At 30.8% G+C, this 19,732-nt stretch overlaps 1 protein-coding gene and 1 long non-coding RNA gene across 2 annotated transcripts in view; both read left to right on the top strand.

Moving 5' to 3' along the window:
* The window catches only part of LOC121120385 (arylalkylamine N-acetyltransferase-like 2), a 37,523-nt gene extending 25,091 nt beyond the window's left edge, over nucleotides 1-12,432 (top strand). Inside the window, exons 5-6 of the mRNA XM_040715252.2 lie at nucleotides 6,733-6,848; nucleotides 11,932-12,432. Of these exons, the coding sequence (XP_040571186.1) occupies nucleotides 6,733-6,848; nucleotides 11,932-12,374 (559 nt within the window). The 3' untranslated portion in view covers nucleotides 12,375-12,432. The remainder of the gene's footprint in view (nucleotides 1-6,732; nucleotides 6,849-11,931) is intronic.
* Nucleotides 12,433-14,384: 1,952 nt separating this feature from the next.
* On the top strand, nucleotides 14,385-15,057 carry LOC121120669 (uncharacterized). Its single transcript, XR_011780949.1, has 2 exons — nucleotides 14,385-14,576; nucleotides 14,633-15,057. It is a non-coding gene; the product is annotated as an uncharacterized lncRNA (long non-coding RNA).
* The last annotated feature ends 4,675 nt before the right edge of the window (nucleotides 15,058-19,732 follow it).

Here is a 19,732-nt window from a genome sequence, read left to right as displayed (position 1 = left end):
ATACGTTTCTATTAAATTTTTTTTGTTTCTACCTCTTATGAGATAACATCAAAAAATTTGAGATTTAAAGAATAATTTTAAAGATTGCAAGAATAAACTGTTGAAGTTATGTCCCAAGATAAGCTGGAATCTTTTTCCCATACTCTATTGGTTAATCTCTGCTTTTCCAGTTAACGAGTCTGCCTCTCATGTAGCTGGTTCACTCTAAGAAGACTCAAATATTGGTTCCCTCAGAGACACCACGAGTTCCTTCCTGTGTGGAAATGGCGTTGGAAGATAAATCTTTATTTTTTGTAAACTAATTTTCAATTGAAATACGATTTTCATATTTAGTAAATTGACATAAGATCTCAAAATCTCACGCAAGCATAATTTCAAAAACTTGAGAAACCTTTGTTCAAGCTCGAGCTAATTATCAGGATTAATTGGATGATATTTCACGAAACCTCCCTAAATACAAATCCTCTAAGAAAGTGGTTCCCAAACTTTTTGTGCCAAAAGCACACAAAGAGACAAATAAAAATTTCTTGACACACCTATTTTAATTAACTTGGATTATTATAAGCTAATGCAAATAATGAATGGTTGTCACAAATCGTACAGTATACTTGAACTTACAATATATCGAATGAGTTATCAAATTCCAACACACCCATACCATTGTAAAAATGGTAATGACTTATTGGCGATTTTGCAAAGCTCTGAAAAATGTTGGGCTTTTTTTTGGAAATAAATCCAGTTTTAATTGAGAAACTACCAATTTAAAAATTTTCCATTACACCAAATCTGATGCACCAGAATTAGCTCTTTAGTATCATTATTCGTGGAGTAATTCGTTTTCAAATAATTTTGCCGATTTAAAATTATGAATATGAATTGGAAAAATCGTTTTTGTGTATTAAAATTGAAGTAATTAATTAATTTTCAAAAAATCGCACGAATAGAAACTCAAAATCTAAATTGCAATTAGTAAATTTTATTCATGTTGCTACCCATCCAGTCTTGTACAATATTAGAAGTATGGGCCAAATATACAGTTATGCTGAAATACGTATATGCCCTTGTTGGACTTCCTCCTGATTTTGGTGATCTATAGGACCACCTTTTCCTTCAACACCATTAAGCAGTCGGCCTCGGGTAACCGGTGTCCAACAATAAACCAAATTGGAGATATTTTTTTCTCCAGTTGATGCCACAGCTTTTTCTACATCCGGTATTTTAATAAAAAAAAAATTATTGACTTTATTAATATCCAGAATCAATTTTTACAAACAAGTCAACTAATTTTAAAACACTAATATAACTTAAAAAATTAAATAATACTCTTACAAGTTTTTAATATCTACTTTTGAATTTGAGAAAACGTAAAAAGAAGATATGAAAATTGTGTAAATTGAACAATTGTGTTTTGTAGCTTGTAATTTTCTTATTACAACATTTAGAATATAGAAATATCATATAAGTTTACTAGAAAAAATTTATTTATTTTTGAAGTAAATTTTTAAAACTTAGCGTTTTTAGTTTCATTGGGGTTTCGTAAGAAAAAATCATTTAAAGATCCGAAAATTTTATTTCTATGAAACCATATTAATAATACTTCGTCGAACTAATTTCTAAGCGTTTGAATGGCCGTATTATGGGGTTGTCTAAATAAAAGCTTATTTATAATATTATTTAGCAAAAAAAAAACATTTTATAGTGTTATTTATCTATACAGTAAAGAGGTTTAGTATTTTTAACAAAAATCCTTCTTAAAGAAATTAAACGTAAAATCAAAAATGATGTAGTTCTATTATGATTAGCGTTCCACCCCCTTTTTCTTAGAAGAAACGATTGTTTTGAGATTACTCATCATACTACTAAATCCCAGAATATAAATAGTTAAAGGTACATATTTATTCATGGAGGATATAGACTCGTGATTAAATAATGAATCTTACCACAAAAAATGTATTTGCTTAAAGCAATTCTATTCTAGAATTTTTACCACAAATATACTTATTCATAAATCATAAGCCCATAATATGAATAACATATTATACAATATTTTAGATATTTAAGTTGTTGTAAGCCTGCTTGTAAGTATCTTGATAAGTAGTAATGCTTTATTAATTTATGAAGTGGCTAACTAGTGTTGAGACTCGGTCCAAGACTCAATTTTTCTCTTCGGCTCTGTCTTAAACGATATTTTCTAAACCAATCTGGAAATTCTGACTGTGGAAAAAAAAATCTTATACTTTTACAAGACCGGTATAGGCCGAAATTCAACCAAATTACTTAAAATTATAATTTTGTCAAACCTGTCTTGGGTTTCCAGGTCGAAACTCACCGCTTGCTCAACTATTCTGGAAGTAATAAATACAGAATGAAAAGTGCTACTTTCTAAATATATACTTTAAAAACACTGTTCATTCAATTTAGTAAAGCTTAAAGGTGTGTCACAAGTTAAAATGGTAATCAATGCAACAAGTTCCCTATTTCCTATGTTGCGAATGACGATATTACTGTCCAAAAACCTATTTTAGTGTTCTTTTAAACAAATATAATGTAAAAAAATCAATACATATTGATTTGATACTTTACTAGAAGAGATACCCGAACTTATAATTAATTCAACTTTGTTACCCACTCTGACAACCTAAAAGGCCTTAAATTAAATAATGAACAAAAAAAAGTTTTTTAAGGTTTTCAAGCTTTTTTTCATATGAATATATAACCTAATAGATAATAGCTTTAGTTGAGTTACTCAGACGTAGAAAGGGGATTGCATTTGAGGTATAATTACCAATTCTTTCATTTTAATTTTATAAATGAATGTATCATTAGTAAAGAAAATATAAAAAGGTCAAAAGCATATTCATATGACTATTTCAGAGTTTATTGACCAGGTTACCTGGAGCGCAGTCAAGTATTCATTTACCAAATTTCAGACTGATCCTTCGTCTGTTTGCGAGTTTAGAACAGAAAAATGAAATTCTGATACTTATATTCTTTGGTTTTATTACTATAAAACATTATATCATATATAGCATTATTTGAAAATCCGCATTCATTTAAAATTCAATAATCTGACTTTCAAGATAATTATAAAGATAATAAAAATAAATTTAAAAATATAAATGTAAAGATAATTTTATTTTGCAGAGGTAGACATTTGCTAATCACTTCTACTAATTGTTGTAACTCCGAAACAATTACCAGATTGACAAATTAACAGATTAGTTATTAGCGAAATACAAAAATTGTGAGATCTTTATTCCCATCATTACTTCTGTCTCACCTAGAGATTCACTGATTTTTGAAGATTTGATATTTGAGCCTATTTTCAAATTTTTTGTTAGTGCCACTTCCACGAGGTCCAGTAAGGAAGAAGTCTCAAGGACTTTACATACAAAATATAATGAAGACTGAAAGAAAAATCTACTTGGTGGGGGTTGCCGGCCATTTAATAGGTTTCATTTTCGAACAACATTTAGTTTTTCTTCACTCAGAGTGGAGTGGATGCTTGCCTTCTCAAGAGAGTATCAGGTCAAGAACAAGACAGATATCCCCCCCCCCTACTGAAGATTAATTATTCCTCTCTTGTTGGGAACCTCTAACCTAGACGGATTCCTTGTTAATCTGCAGGTACTTTGAAAGACCTTTGTATTAAGTTAGCAGACCCATGAACATAAAAATTTATTGATAGCGGGATGGCAAAGAAAATTAGCAGACTAACGAAAACTTATTGAGTGTCCACTTCTGGTATTTTCTAGAGCAGGTATATTCAATTGGCACCCCTGCAACAACTTTCCTGTTTACCAGCTGGGAATTCTGTCAAATTAGTGGTGTATTATTAAATTATCGTATTGTTAGGATTGATTTTTAACTGTAATTATTTCCTCCTTCCCAATTGATTGTTTGTTTTTGGGCGTTGTTTTAACCTTGATATTGAAATTTGGTCAACTTCATCTGTGATTTAATAACCCAGCTATAGCACCACATTATAATTTGTTTTTAGCACAAAAGTTTGGAGTAGAGAAGCAGAGAAAAATGGTAAATCCATTCGAAAATTATTTATAATGAATAATAGTTCTACATTTGAAGAAAAGAGATTGCTGCACAAACTATACCTTCTTCAATAACAGTAAGTATACACAAACGTCTGGATATTGACCCTTCACATTGTCCTAGTACTGTACGCTCAACTTAAGGCGTGTTTTAAAAACCTGACTTCTGGAGAAAATAATTCTTGCTGATAAAATGGCAAGAAATTAATATATTGTAATTTCCAATTTAGACGCATTTGGAGTACGAAGCCTTAAAAAAGATCCCAAAAAGGATTGATTTTAATATATTGAACTTTTTAATCTAGACACATTTAGAGTATGAGGCCTTGAAGAAGTTCCTCAATAGCTTCGACTACCGTCATACTTTTGTCAACAAGGCCTAGCCCTTCATGAATCTTAAGTACATAAAAATAATTTGCAATACCATAAATGCCACATGAAGCTACATTGAAAAATGTTTATTATTATAAATAATATCCAATTTGATATTATTTTTATTCAAAATATTTTCAAACACCAGTCATAACAATACTTTTATGTCAGTCGTTATATATTGGGTCCAATTCAGTCTTAGTATCAGTCATATTGGTTTTTAGGACTCTCAGTTATTGGGATCAGTCCAAATTTTCATACGCGTATTTGCATATGATAGCCAAAATTTCTTCATATAAATAATGAAATGGCCACTATTTATAAATATACGACTAAAGGGATCTACAAGAAATTGTATTCTGTCCTTTTGAAAACGGTGTATAAGTATTATAACTTATTAGTTTGTTTATTTATCAAAAAGAATAAATTATCATTAAGTATCAAGTGAGACGAGGGAATCGATGGCTGACAAAAAGAATATAGGTTAATTTTGTGTTACCAAGGTAACGCTGTATAAATCGTATTTTTTGTGTTATTTTTCTTTTTTTATTGATCAGTTTCAAACTTGGAATGCTGGAATTTTATTTTCCGTCTATGACATAATTTCATGCCTGCTGTATCAATGTTTTTGTTTTGTTTTTTTACACTGCGATTATTAAATAAATGAAAGGGGAAAGAAATAAGGTATAAATAATTATGTAAGAATGTTACATGCATTCCTGAAGGGTTTGTAATATTCATAAAGAAAATTCACCGCAATCAATGGTGAAACACTATCATATCGAATAGAAAATTAGTGGTGCAATAATATAGCAAAAGCTTAGTCATTCAAACAAAAAAAAACTTTTTTTATTTAATCAGAAAAATAAGTATGGAGTATAAATTTCCCTAATCTTTCCATGAAAAACTGCCTATAAGAAAGTATGACACAATTCAATGAGTAATCAACAGTAGGCCTCATGTCCAAATTATCTATACCAATAAATGTTTTCTAAAATTGAAAACAAATATGGGGTCAATAAATGGTCTCCGTAGAATATGCTCAGTATTCTTTTAAATATTGTGGAGTTCTTATAAATTAACGAAACTTTGTACGAAAATAGGCTTCAAATCATGTTACTATTTAGTAAAATAGATACCCTAATGTAAAAAGTTTATCATAAGTAAAAATTTGTATAATAGTAAAAAATATAAACTGCTAGACCGTTTTGAAGTAAAACGAAAATAAAAGTGGTCCCCCTGACAATTACAACAATGTTAAGAAGGAGAGCTGCTTAGCTGTCATGATGTTCTGGTAGATTAGCTGCAATCAGCTATTGGATTTTTTTATTAATCATAAATTCAAATTTGCATCTAGCAAGGATATTGGATGGAATTACTTCGATGTCGATCCTCACTTCTACTCCAGGTATAAGGACTAACACTTATTACTTCCCAACAGCTCCTTAGTATTACTCTCCATTATCCATGAGCTCAGGCACTCTACATATACAAGTAGTTAGATGTTCCTACCTAATAAACTAGAAAATTAAAATTACTCTCTAAGTAAATGAAGGGTTATTGCAAATACAAAAGGTCTCACGCTCATCTAAGGTCATATTTTTTACAATTCTACAGATTTGAGGAATGGTAACAGGGACTTTCATATATTTTAGGGTACTTTAAATTACAAATGACACGTTTTTTTTTAGTAGTGTGACAATTTTTTTATTAAATTACAATTGAAAGAGTAGTATATAGTTCATTTATATCGGAATCTTCACTTAAAATGACCACCCAGCCCTGGCAGCATCAAAACTAAGCCTCATTCCTTTGCCTGATTTAAAAAAGAATTTCTTTTTATAACTTGGCCCAACAGCCGAGTAGGTAAATGGAATTCAACAATTCGTTCAAGGCAGATTTCAATCTCTGAATGGCGTAGATAAGGGTGCTTTAGTTCACTTTAAAGACCTTAAAGGTGTCAAAAATACAATGATTGTTTTTTCTGCTCCTTATAAATTGTAATGGATTGAAGTTTTTCTATTTTGTAAATTTGCTACTCACTGTAGAGGATTTTTTCAAAAAATAAAAACTGATGCATCAGTATTGTGAGAGCCATAATCAAAGTACAGGAAGTTCAAACAGAGTAATAATACTTAAAAAGAATAGCTAACCTAAAACATATAACGGTGGTATACGATCATGATAAACAATTTTTTGAGTTGACTAGCCATCATTCATTCAATATAATATATATTTCTTTATCCTCTAGTAATAATTCCATAATTAATTTAGATACTAATTTTATATAATATTATTCTCCCCCGAATAGAATGCCTTGGTTCGATACATACGTGAAAAAAAATGTGAGCGAAGGTTTAACCGTCTTGGCTGAAGATACACAAACCAAAGAATTGGTTGGAATAGCAATCGGGACTGAATGCAAGCGTAAGGCTTTACTACTTTACCATTTTAACACGTGAGAAGAGAACAAATCCTTGAAAATTGTTTTGGGTTTTTTAAAGAGGATTATTATTATTATTTCCCACAAAAATGAAAAACGAAATTTTCAAATTTTAACACAAAAGCTATTGAAAGAGTTTAATTAATTACTAAAAACCAAAATGTGTTCATTCTAACCATTTTTAAAAGTTATTTTATCTTAATTAATATTTTTGGACCTGACCATCAAAGTAATTTATGGTATGTGACAGAATTTTCACTGTCATTTATTGTCCAAAAAACATGTATGACCAGTCAAATTCCTTTTTAAACATAAAACAATTTCGAAAAAATTATCTATAAAATATTGTTGTACAGGGTTGACAACATAATTACATTTTTTCAAAAGACAATCAAACAAGTTTAATAAATCAGAAAAGATTTTTTTGTTTCATAATTATAGTACGGAGTATGGAAATTTGATTTTACATAGTTTGAAGTTAATATCAGACAAGTGAAATGTCCCATTCTGAATACACCGAACTTTGGTAGTGTAATACCTGTGATTTTTTCATTTTTTTTTGTTTCTTTTTAAATAACTCTGCATTGAGAAGTAAAAGAGGAAAAGTTAATTACTATAAAAAGATGCAAAATTCAATTAACGACATATATTTGTCATAATTTTGATTTGTTAGTCGATAAAATGATTAAAAATTGGTGTATAACTTTCGGATTTTGGGAATAAATCCGGTTCCAACTACCAAATTTGGATAAAACACACTGGTTTAAAATTATGGTATGACATTAAATCTAAAATCATCAAATTTAGCTCGCTATTATTATATCTGCGGAGTTATTTGCTTCAATTTATAATCTACAGAAAACTGTTTCTTTAATTTATTTTCATTCATTACAAAATCATTGAAACAAAATTATCTGATTTTCATAAATCCCACCAATAAAAGCTCAGGAGCTAATTTGAAATTAGTTTAATTTTATAAAAGATTATGTTTACCATTTTATTGGCAATACATATTTTTGAGGACAAACGTACTTTCTTCTCTACTCCAATTTATGCTAACAATTGACTGCATTTCCAAGAAAAACTTTAGAATAAAACCACTGCTACCCTGTTACAACTTCTACTGTCTGATTGCAACACATTATAAGATAGAAGAGATGTAGTTTGGTTTCCCCTGTACTAATTAAACTCACATAGTTTCAGAGTTATAGATTTAAAAATATTAAGATTGTAACGCTATACAAGGCATCTGCAGGGAATAGACTGGAGAGATTGTAGCCCCCCCCAAACATCCCAATTTCCAAAAGTTTTATTTTTCAAATTTTTTTACAAAAAGAATAATTTTTCTGTGAATAACTATGGATTTTTGAAATTTTTTTCAATTAAATTTAATTTTTGAAATGTTTTCGTGAACTGCTAGGGAAGAACCACTCCCAAACGAAAAACCAACTAAAAATGAGACAGAGACACAGTCTGGAAAACAAAGCCCTGAAGCTCATATTACTGATGTGTTTGACGCTGAGCAGCCTGAAGGGTCCAATAACACAACGGAAAACCTTGATACAGTTGGCTCGACTGAATCGAGTGAGACAAACGAATTAACTCATATTCAAAAACAAACCCCTGATTAAAAAAGTACCAAAAAGATCATCAAGACCAGTTGAAGATTCAATGGAAAAGAGATCCAATGAAGACAGTGTCTCTGAAGATGCATCACAAAGGGGTCCACAACATGCCTTGTAAATAAAATATATATTATTTAGTAGTAGGAGTAAAAGAGATCGGCATGTTCTTTTATGCATTCACCTTTATATTAAAATGTAGCTTTCCAAAAAAAAAACAGAATTGTGGACTTCTTTCCTGTCAGAATTTCCAATAAAATAAAATTATACATGGATATTAACCGGATAATTTCTCTGATTAACCGAGGAGGCAAAGATAGAAGATCTAGGCATGCACTTATTAATCATTTGATGTTATTGGATCCTGACATAATTTGTCTTCAAGACATTATATCGGATAATTCTTGCTCCTCGTGTAATAGTAACTGTCTATTTGTTACCCTAACGGTTTTGGTGTTGTTTTTTTTCACTGGGAATGGTTCGATAGAGGAGTCTTAACTCTAATTACGAGGAGACTTGAGGATGCTTCTTGTATCAAAGAATACTCAAACAAAAGTGATTGGCACAAAATTCGAATAGACGCCCATGGATTCAAATTTTGTCTTATAAATGCTTATGGTCCCGGTTATAAATCCTCTTCTTTCATTCAGGCTATTATTAATAATCAGAGGAAAGATACCTTGCCTTTTATTTTGATAGGTGATCTAAACGTTGATCGTTTTAAAATTCCCCTACGACATCCGAATATAACCATTTTGAGAAATTTAGTTTGCGAGTTTAATCTTGTAAATTTTGTCCATGTGTTGAGCTTGTTAGATATTTTTTCTTGGAGAAGGGGAAGTCAGATGTCAAGAATTGATATGTCTTTGGTCTGTCCACAATTAGTTTGTTTGTTGACAACAGCTTCATACAAATCAGAACCTCATTCCATCATAAGTTAATTATAATGGAACTTCATGGAAAACGGAACAATAGCGGTTTTAAAATATCAAAAGGAATCCTGGAAGAAGACAAATTTAAGATAAAACTAAAGACGCACTTGGCCAGAATTTTCGATGATTCATTTTCACCAAATCAAGCAGAACAGATGCTGAGGAGAATTATAAAAGTTACTGTACTGCAATTTCTTGAAAAAAAAAAAAAAGACATAAAGATCCAATCTAAAGTTGAAATTATTATTGAGGAGGGCCCAATTTTCTCTCGAACAGTTATGGCCGACTTCGTCAATTAATTTTGGGTTGCTGAATTTGATGTGGGAGAAATGGAGGATAAACGTAGTTTGGAGAGTAATGCCCATTTTTGCTTAAAGCAGCTGTCAGTAAAGGATAAAATTCTTACAAATACGAGTGATATTGTGAATTATTTTCATACTAGATTCCAGAAAATAGTATGCACAGAAAGAAAATGCTTTCCTAAAAGAAAATTAATCCCAAGTAATCCTGAGAATAGGATTTTTACATGGGAAAATATCGTTCATTACATTAAATTTCATATTAAGGATAGTAAAGCATCAGGTCTTGATGGTATTTCGTATAAATTTTTTACACTTTTTCGGGATGAGGTTACACTTATTTGCAAAAAATTGGTTACTCCATAGAGAGATTCAGGACAATGCCAAAAACGCAGACGAAGGGGAGGATGACTCTCATTCCAAAAAAAGAGGACGGAATAGATTTTCATTACTGGAGGTCTATTACAGTTATCAACGAATCCTTAGAATTCTCTCCGGAGTACTAGCTCGTCAAATGGAACCAATTTTGAATAAAAATATTGGAATTGCAGAAAATGGTTTTTTTAAAACACAGGAAAATATCGGATAATTCTCGCCATATTGAGGCTGCTATTGACTCTGTAAAGGAAATACATAAATTTGATGCGATTTTAGCTCATCATATCTATTCAATGACAGGAGATTCAAGTTTCCTCTTGAGGGGACTTCAGGTCTCTATATTATGTCATATCCTTGGTATTGGAAGATGGCAATGGCTAATTTTGAAGATGAGACGGATATACTATGTGATCTAGATCGAAGACGATTGAGTGTCCCTGAAAACTGGAAGAGCAGAATCAAGTCATCGTTGAGAGGAATAAATGACGGGGAAAAAATTCGCAGTCCAATTACAGATTTCTGCAAATTGTATTTTTTTAAGGCCTTGTAAGGACAAATGATACAGTCCATACTTGGTAGATTGCCCGTCTTTAACAATTCAACAATTTAAGATATATATATAATTATTTCTTTAGTTATTTTTAAATATTTTTTATAAAAATGGCTTAAACATGGGGGAGCTAACAATCTCCCCTATAATAAGACATTTAAAAAAAATTGAAAGTATAGTGCAACTTTAAAGTAACTTCTAACCCCAATTTCAAAAATACTTTTTTCGGAGATTAGTTATATTCAGATTCTGTACTTGACAACCCTGAAAAAAGTATAGAGTGACCTAAACTTTATTATACTTTCAAAATTGTTGAAATGTTTTTCAATTAGGAAAGTTGTAAGCTTGGTTTAAATTCAGAACAAACCAATAAGATAAATTTATTCGCATTGGTGTGATAATTTCAAGGTAGAAAACAGCAACGAATATTTGAATTTTATTTGGGTTGGTTCTGTTTAGTATGAATCAGTTTATCTTTAAAAATTTAGAATATACATATATTTACGTGTATCATATTAATGTATTTTTAAACCATTTAAAAAAATAAAATTTTCCCGGAATAAATAAACTTTAAAATTATAAATACCTTCTAAAATAAACTTGTTTCATGACATATGAAATAAAAAGTTGGTTGAATTTAAAAATGGTGTGTAACTCCTTTAGATATTGGATTAGGATTGTGACTTTTTTTTAATCTGGAATTCTGAAACTATGTTAATTTAATAAATACTTAGAGATTTTAATTATTTTTTTAACCTATTTATGTTTAAAAGGCACAGTGCAAATTAAAAAAGTTGCCGAAGTAGTCTTTTTTGGACTTTTTTTTTTTTTTTGTTTATTTTCCTGGGATTTCAAAATAAAATTTGAAATTGCTTATTATTATCTGTTTTTTAACTTTCAAATAATTCATATCAGTATTTATCCCACAAATCCTTAAAGACCTATTATACACAATGTATATAGGGTGCATCAAACACACAAAGGTTCTTGGATTTGTTACCCATTCTCGCAAATGTGAAGTTTTTTTAACATACTATATATATTTTTACATTATTCGAGTCAATATCTTTAATTTGATACCAAACATGTCTAGTTTAGAGTTAAAAAAACAAAGACAAGAAAGTTGATATTTTTTTATGGTTTCAATGGCTCAATAAAACATATAAGTGCTTGGGCTCATTTTTGCACAAACACTCCCCTGGATAACAAATTCCATGAAAATTTTAAGAATCAATGGCATTTGATTCATCCTAACGAACATGCTAATTTTTGTTTCATAATTTAAGAATCTCCAGAGCCTTCTGAGTCAAGTAGCTCATCTGAGCATGAAGGATGTAACATGGTCATACCACGTTGGGAAGTGATGCCGGTTAAATTTGGTCTTGTTTTGGATTTCCTGGAGTATATTGCTAGCTCAGCAGATATTTTCGAGACGTATAACGTATCTCGTTACATGGAGCTCTTCATTTTAAATACACATTCTGAAAAGCGTTACCCGGGCTTAGGAACGGAGATTGTACATAGATCTATGGAACTTGGGAAGAAGAAGGGCTTTGAGTTGTATGTAACGGAGGCAACTTCATTCTTCAGTCAAAAAATTTTCACGAAGGAGGGATTTACTTTGTTAAAGGAAATGGCTTTTGAGGAGTATCGTCCTCATGGCAAGGTTGTGTTCAACAAGTTTGGGATGCATGATACAATCAAACTCTTTGTGAGACCATTGAAATAGATTGCAGGAGCATTTTTATGTTTGTACATAAGAAGAATAAATAATTGTTTTGTTTTAATGTGAAGGAATATGTTTTAATGTTTACTAGAGTAGGTTATCCCGGCGTTACTCGGGATATTAGGAAATTAAGATCAATTCTCAAATCTTTTGCTTCATTTAATGCAAAAATTAAAAAGACTGTAAAATTTTAAAAATTGTTCACGCTGCATGTTCGTATCTATATTTGCACACTTTTTTTAAAAAGGACAATTTAAACGTTAGGTAAGAAAAGAAAATGGTGGAAGAACTGAGATATTACTACAATAACATAACATCAGTTCATAAGGCTATTTATCAACATTTTGTGATATTTTTATGAAAAAAACAGCCATTTATTAGATATATATAGTCGAATGGATACCTATAATTACAAACGAAGCCTGTGATCGTCTTGCCCATTTGTAGCCGGCGCATTTGAGTCTTCACTGACAGATATTTAGTATTATATGTTTGAACTTTCGTTCGCTCAACTGTCATGTTATGGTCAAACATCCTTTGTCCTATTCTCTCTTCTTCTTTTTTTTTATTTCTTTCCTAAACCTTATAATCTCCTTTAACCCTCAGTTAACGAACATCTTTTTTGTCTTAGTTATTGAACCTGGGTTAAACGTTAACCCAAATGTTAAACGAATTTTATTTCGTGTTCTGCAGTTGACATAGAATCCAAATTACACAAAATAATCTTAACAACATTAGATTAGGACATAAACAAAGTATAAGTTGTGATTATTATTGTTGAAATAGGGTACTTAAGATTTTGAAAGAATATTTTCAATTAACATAACTCAGGGGGGAACCACAGGGTATTGCATTGGAAGGGCTGTAGACCCCCCAAAAAAAAAAAAAAAATAATAATAATAATAATTAAGGAATTTTCGTTTTTTTACTAGAAAATGTAATATTTGAAATTTAATTTAATTTTTTATCAATAACTATGGATTTTTAAATTTTTTGGGGAAAAATTTTATATTCAATTTTTTTTTTTGAAATTTATATTTGAAATTTTCTTTCAAAAAGTTTAATTTTTTTTTGTGAAAAATTGTGGATTTTTTTTTTTTTTTTTTTTTTTCCAAAAGCTTAATTTTTTGAGAATAGATATGAATTTATGAAATTTTTTTGTGAATAGCCGTGAATTTTTTAATTTTTATTGACAAAATTCAATATTTTGAAATTTTTAGAAAAAAATTAATTTTTGATTTATTTTCAAAAAGTTCCCAAAACCAGGCCCCCCCCCCCAAAAAAAAAAAAATAATAATAAAAATATATGTATATATCTAATCATGCAGACGCCCCTGTCACTGAATCTAAAAATGTCTTGTGCTAGTAAGGGGTACTTGTTTTAAATAAATATTTTACAAGTTGTACATCACAAAAAAAAAGGTTGGGAATCCCTGCTCTAAGTGATGACTGTTTATACTCAACTTAGCTTTTGTTAAACTTTAATGGAGTTCCATGGAAGAACAGTCTATCAATTAGAATAATGGGCTGAGTATCATTTAATTTTGAGAAACTATTTTTCTTTAAAGAATAATAAAGAGTAGAGCTAGAAAAATAACATGTATTTTTACGTACTGAATTACTGTATCTTTCCAAAGAAATGCATATTATAAGTCAAAGGAATGTAATACTCTCTAAGGCATAATAAATCCTTGCTAAGAAAGATTTAAATTAGCTTTCATACTATTGATTTGGGGTAACATGGCTTGCAAAAGGAACGGAATTTCATATTTTAATGATACATATAAAAATCGCATTGGTTCTATTGGATCGAGTTGATCAATGTACACATGTATATTTAAGATTTACTCTGTATTACTTGTATGTAGACACTTTTTTTCCTTCTTTGGGTGTGCGTTCCTTCCCCCGCGTTTCTTTTTTATTGCATCATCTTATTAATTCATTCCTTTTTGGAATTACCAAAGAAAACATCTTCGAAGCATTGAAAAACCGGCTCCATGTCTGAATTAGACCACTCATTTACAATATGGGCTTGAAGAAACATCTCCTTGCTCTCTGTTTTGTATCTCTGCTCTCATTACTAATGGCAGGCAAATCAAAGTTATATCATAAGGACTCTCGTGGAAGTCATAGAAACTGTTTATGCCAATGCATTCCTCTTCAATATGTGGATAGAAAAGGCATTATGCATGGAAATTGTACCAGGTAATTGACATTTTTTTTAAATATAATTATTCATAATACTCTTCTTTTTTTAAAAGCACGTACAATGGAGCTAAGTGGTGCTATGTAAAACATCAACAATATAGTCAATGTGATGATTTGTCACAATCCCAACTATTTCGAGATAGATACTGGTCTCATCATGCTTGTACTACTCCAGAAGAGAACTCCCATACTTGTAGGGACAGCATTGTTCCCTTGTTCTTTTTAAGTGCTCGAGGTCCAATGCAGAAATATGGTGGAAACAGTGATGAACGATTGAATGGGATTCCTTAGAGGAACAGTCGAGAAAATTGTAACAACTGACAAGCATTTATTCTCTGATGGTCGATCCTCAACATAGTTGTATCGAAGAGTGTTTATCTTTTGATCAAAGTTATTTACGATTACGCTTGATTTACTCAATTTGATTTAAGTTTTTAATCCATGTTATCATTGAAATTAAAGCCATAAGGTCAAAATATGTATGTTGTTTATAAATTACATTGCTTATGTAACAAATACATATAAAATTTTACAAATGAAAAAATGTAAGCAAGCCTAATAATTATCTTTCTTATTGGTCTTAGTTAAGTATATTAGTTGGACAATACCCTATCCCCTTTATATGGTTATTAGAGATGTAAAAATGAGTTTTTGGCATTATCAATGGTTTAAAATAATTGCTATTAAAAAGTGCCAAAAATACTCCTTTTATATGGAATAACATCTTACTTTGTTTTCATAGCAAAAGGCTCAACAGGATTAAATAATAACAGTTTTATCATTCCCTTCCGTCGGTAAGACTCGAGAGTCTACCGAGGGGTCCATTGAAATCTAAACACTTACTAAATCAATAACTAATTAAGGTTGAGTGATATTAAAGCATAAAAGATTAGTTACAAAACTAAACCTGAGCTCTCTATCTTACATACAAGTCGAGAAAATGACACTTGAACGTAATCGACGAATTTCCATTCACACACTACAAGCAATGGCATCCATCCATTGAGAGATTATAAATCATCATCCTCGAGGCCCCAGTCTGCTCCTCAATTGTCTACTGATACACTCCCGTGCAGAGCAGCGCTGATATCTCAATTCTCTTCTCGTACTGTGTGCTCATGGTGGCGACTAAGACAATGTTTTTCTTAGCAATAGATAACTAATTATGACTCTTAGCCTCTCAAATTTGATTAATCAATATAAGTAAATATATAATAACATAATAAGATTGGAACTAAATACTTTAAGAAGCAGAGAACTCTTCAGAGCATGGAGAATGTAAAACAAGAGAAAAAAAGTTTGAATATTCTGTTCAATCAACGAGGTAGGATCACTGAAGATCCAAAAGAAATTTCTGCAACTCTGAAAGACTATAACAAACCCCTTTATAAGTGTACAAATTCTAATTAAGATTCTCTGTGCCTAAAATGTAAGTACATTACAGCAGGTTTTGTTCAAAATATAAATTGTACAAATAGTAGTAATCGAATCCTGAATAAAAAGATTTTAATTTATTTGAAAAATTATAAATAAAAAAAATATGTCACCTGGAATTTCAGGATTCCCTATAGAATTCTATATAGGAAATTAGGAAATTACTGGTTTTAGTACTGTGCAGGGTATATGAGGAATGTTGGACACGTTCTAACTTTTATGGCGGAAGGTTTAATTTCTTGAATACCAAAAGTGGAGAAAAGATCCCGGGTATTTACAAAATCTTGGACTGATTATTGTTTTAAATAGTAGTATAGAATAATGATAGGAATTCTCCCAAAAAGATTAAAAATAGTTTTAACCAAAATTATTCATCAAGATCAGAAAGAGTTTGTATCTCGACAAAAGCTTAGGAAAAAATTTCTCTAGATACTTTGAATAATCTGTATGAAGGGATGCCAAAATGCATAAAAAATGTATTAAGCTTAAAGATCTTCATATTAGGAAGGTAATAAAGATCTATGCCAAAAAAAATCACTTGTTTATGTTATTTTCATGATTTTTTTTTTAAAACCACCATCAATTTTTGGACATACTGTAAAGGATATGTTCTCCTTGAAGACTATGAATGTAAACCTTCATTATATCATTATTCCCAGAATAAGCTACCGAGAGATTTCTGAATCAAGGCTGTTCCACAAAAAAAATTGACACCATTTACAATTCAAAGGGTTGCTCTCTTCATTTTAGATCGGACAATTTCATTAATAAGAGATCAGATAAAAAGATTTGCCGTTCCATATGTCTGGGGGGATTTAAAAAAAAAAGATTTTAAAACAAGAAGGTATTCCTTCAATCTATCCCCATAACTATCAATTAAGTATTCCTATGCCAAGATCTACCAGCTATTCTTCAGCAGAATCAAGGCATTCCAGGGAATCCGATTTGTTACATAATCAGATTGTGGAATTTGAAGACTTCAATAAACTTGAAGATTATGACGACTTTCTTTTATTGAGGAACGAATGCTTCAATAGCAAAAATCCTTTAAAACAATTCTAATTTTTATAACAGATTTAAAAGAAAGAGGAGGACTGATTTATCTATCCGATGTTGTATTTTTGACTACTCTTGCTTCTATAAAATTAAAAGATGATATATTTCGGGAAGTAGCCAAAAAAGCATTATTTTTTTTCTTTTCAAAATCCACCGGATATATTCATAAGGTGTTGAAGAATCTGACGGTTTACAATGTTTACTTTCCAAATTTGGTAAAGGTCCTTCTTTTTTTAAATTTATTGAAGAAATCTCCAAGATAACTTTCAACTATATAGCAAAAACTTTGCATCTTCTGTGAATGACAAAGTACATGAGAAAAGGAAAAAAAGAGCAGAAAACGATCCAGCTTCCAAAAGGCGAATAGCAAAATTATCTCAATTAACTTTTGAATAAATAGTTGTTGTTTAATATTTTAGAATAATTAATTTTTATTGTTAAAATATACGATCAATAAATATATCAATATTTCGGTATATCTTTTGTTTCATTGATAATTTCAGTTCCATTATAGTAATTTCGTGAAACATAAGTCTAATCGTCTCACCATCCTGACTCAGGCTTGTTTTATTAATTAACATGCCTACTTGAGTATCTTTTAAAATACACAAAGAGTATAAGGGATAACTATGTTTTTTCTTAACTCAATACACATAAATCCTTAGAAGACCAAAGCACATTTATCAGAACACTCCTTCATGCGAATATAATATTATGTGGCGTAGTGGAATCCACCTTTTCCGTACTTAAGTTCGTATAACGATTCTGGGATTACTCTAAAGTCCTTATGCTATCTTGTCCGAGTTGAGTGTGATTCATGATACTCAGAATGGACATCTTTAATAAAATGAGACGAATTTGCCTCTTGCCTTGCACACAATACATCATCCATTTCATGGCACATAGATCTTCAGACGGATATAGCACATAATTTTTCAGAGTCCAATTCTTAATGTTCCGAGTCCGATATGAGTACAAGTCATGATACCTCTGAGGCCTGATAAAAAATAAGGAAAATACTAGGATGAATTGATTTTGAGAAGTAAAATAGTACAAGAATCAACAGCTGGACTTCTACTTTTCACTTCCATTGGTCATGAGTAAAAAAAGATGACCCTTCCTCTAACTATAGGTTTCCTTTGTCAAACATATATCCAAAAAAAGCTCCAGACAAATTTCTACAAACTTTTTTTTGTTTACAAAGCTACTATTTCTTAGAAATTTCATTCTTTGGCACCTAAAGAAAAACGAAATTGGAATTTTTACCGATTTCTTTTTTTGCCATAACTTTTTTTGATTTTGAATAAATTTAGAAAACGTAGTTTTAGTTGGTATAGTTGTTTTTTGAGACGCCAACATATTTTCATTTGTAATTCAATACTTTATCTTGTCTTTTTGAGCTCCAAAAAACTTTTTTTAGGTATAGGATATGACCCCCGTCTTAGCCTCACAAGGTTCAAAAGAGAAAACTATTCAAAGTTTCGGCCTCCTGGGTCCAACTGTGGTGTCCCCCATAAATGACACGTTAAGTTAAGCTACACACACTTGTTGATTAATGCATTCATAAATAATTTATCCTACTATTTATATTAATTCAATACTATTGAATTCATATAATGGTAAAAAAGTGTTCAGTTTGTTCACTGATCATTATTGTAACATATTTAAAAGTAAAGAATGTAATTTTACGTTCTAATTATCTTAGAGCAGAATCTACTGGTAAAACTTTCTAATTTCGCTATCACGTTAGTAAATAATAAATACAGTAAAATTTAAGGGTTTATTTTTATATTTTAAGAAGAAAGAACAAATTTCAATCTTGTGTTAATCATAATACAAGCTATCTGTGTCACTAAAGAATTAATATCCAAGCGCAATTTATTTCCGACCAGTAATGAAATTAAAAAAATAAAACCAGATTATGATTATGGATTCTGATTTATTTTATTCGAGAAAAGCACCTCAATCCTCAATTACAGCCCCTATAGGAGCCAAAGCGCGAGCAGATCTTCGTCACTTGATCCCTTGGCATATCCTGGAAATCCTATTTGATCCGACTGATAAGTTCATCTTTAATGTTTGTTTGGATTGTTGTTCGATCACCCCACAAAAAAAAATCCATAAGGTTCAGATCTGGCAAGTTTGGAGGACAAAAATAAAGCGAGATGAAGTCGTCAAAATTGTTTTCCAGCCATTTGATACTTTTCGAGGTGTGGCAGGGAACCGAGTCCTGCTGCGACATGTGAGACCTCCCATTGGCAACCATGTTGATCCAGGGCTTCACCTTGGTTTCTAGCACGTCCAGGTAAGAATTAGTGTTGATCTTAAGGCTTTGGGGAACACATCAGGAGTCCCTTTTACCGCAGCCCACATGGTGATGGCCTCAAAATTATCTTTAGAGTCCTCAAATTATCTCCTAACCTTGCGAACGAACGTCTCACTGAGTCCCAAAGTTCGAGTAATTATTACGTTATTGCTCCTGGCGGGGTTTTAAGGAGGGTGCCATGCCTTTTTCAAATATTTGAGAGAACAGATTCGTCAATTGATTCCCATTTTTTTTTTTTTCAACTGGTGCAAGTTTCAACAAGCTATCTAACAAAAAAAAATCAGATGCCTGTGTTTCCCCAAGAGAGTGCACCAAAGTAGTAGCATAGATAGTTTAC

Source organism: Lepeophtheirus salmonis, chromosome 6, assembly GCF_016086655.4.
Source record: "Lepeophtheirus salmonis chromosome 6, UVic_Lsal_1.4, whole genome shotgun sequence".
In the NCBI taxonomy this organism is placed as follows: domain Eukaryota; kingdom Metazoa; phylum Arthropoda; class Copepoda; order Siphonostomatoida; family Caligidae; genus Lepeophtheirus; species Lepeophtheirus salmonis.
This window is presented reverse-complemented; position numbering and strand designations above follow the sequence as displayed.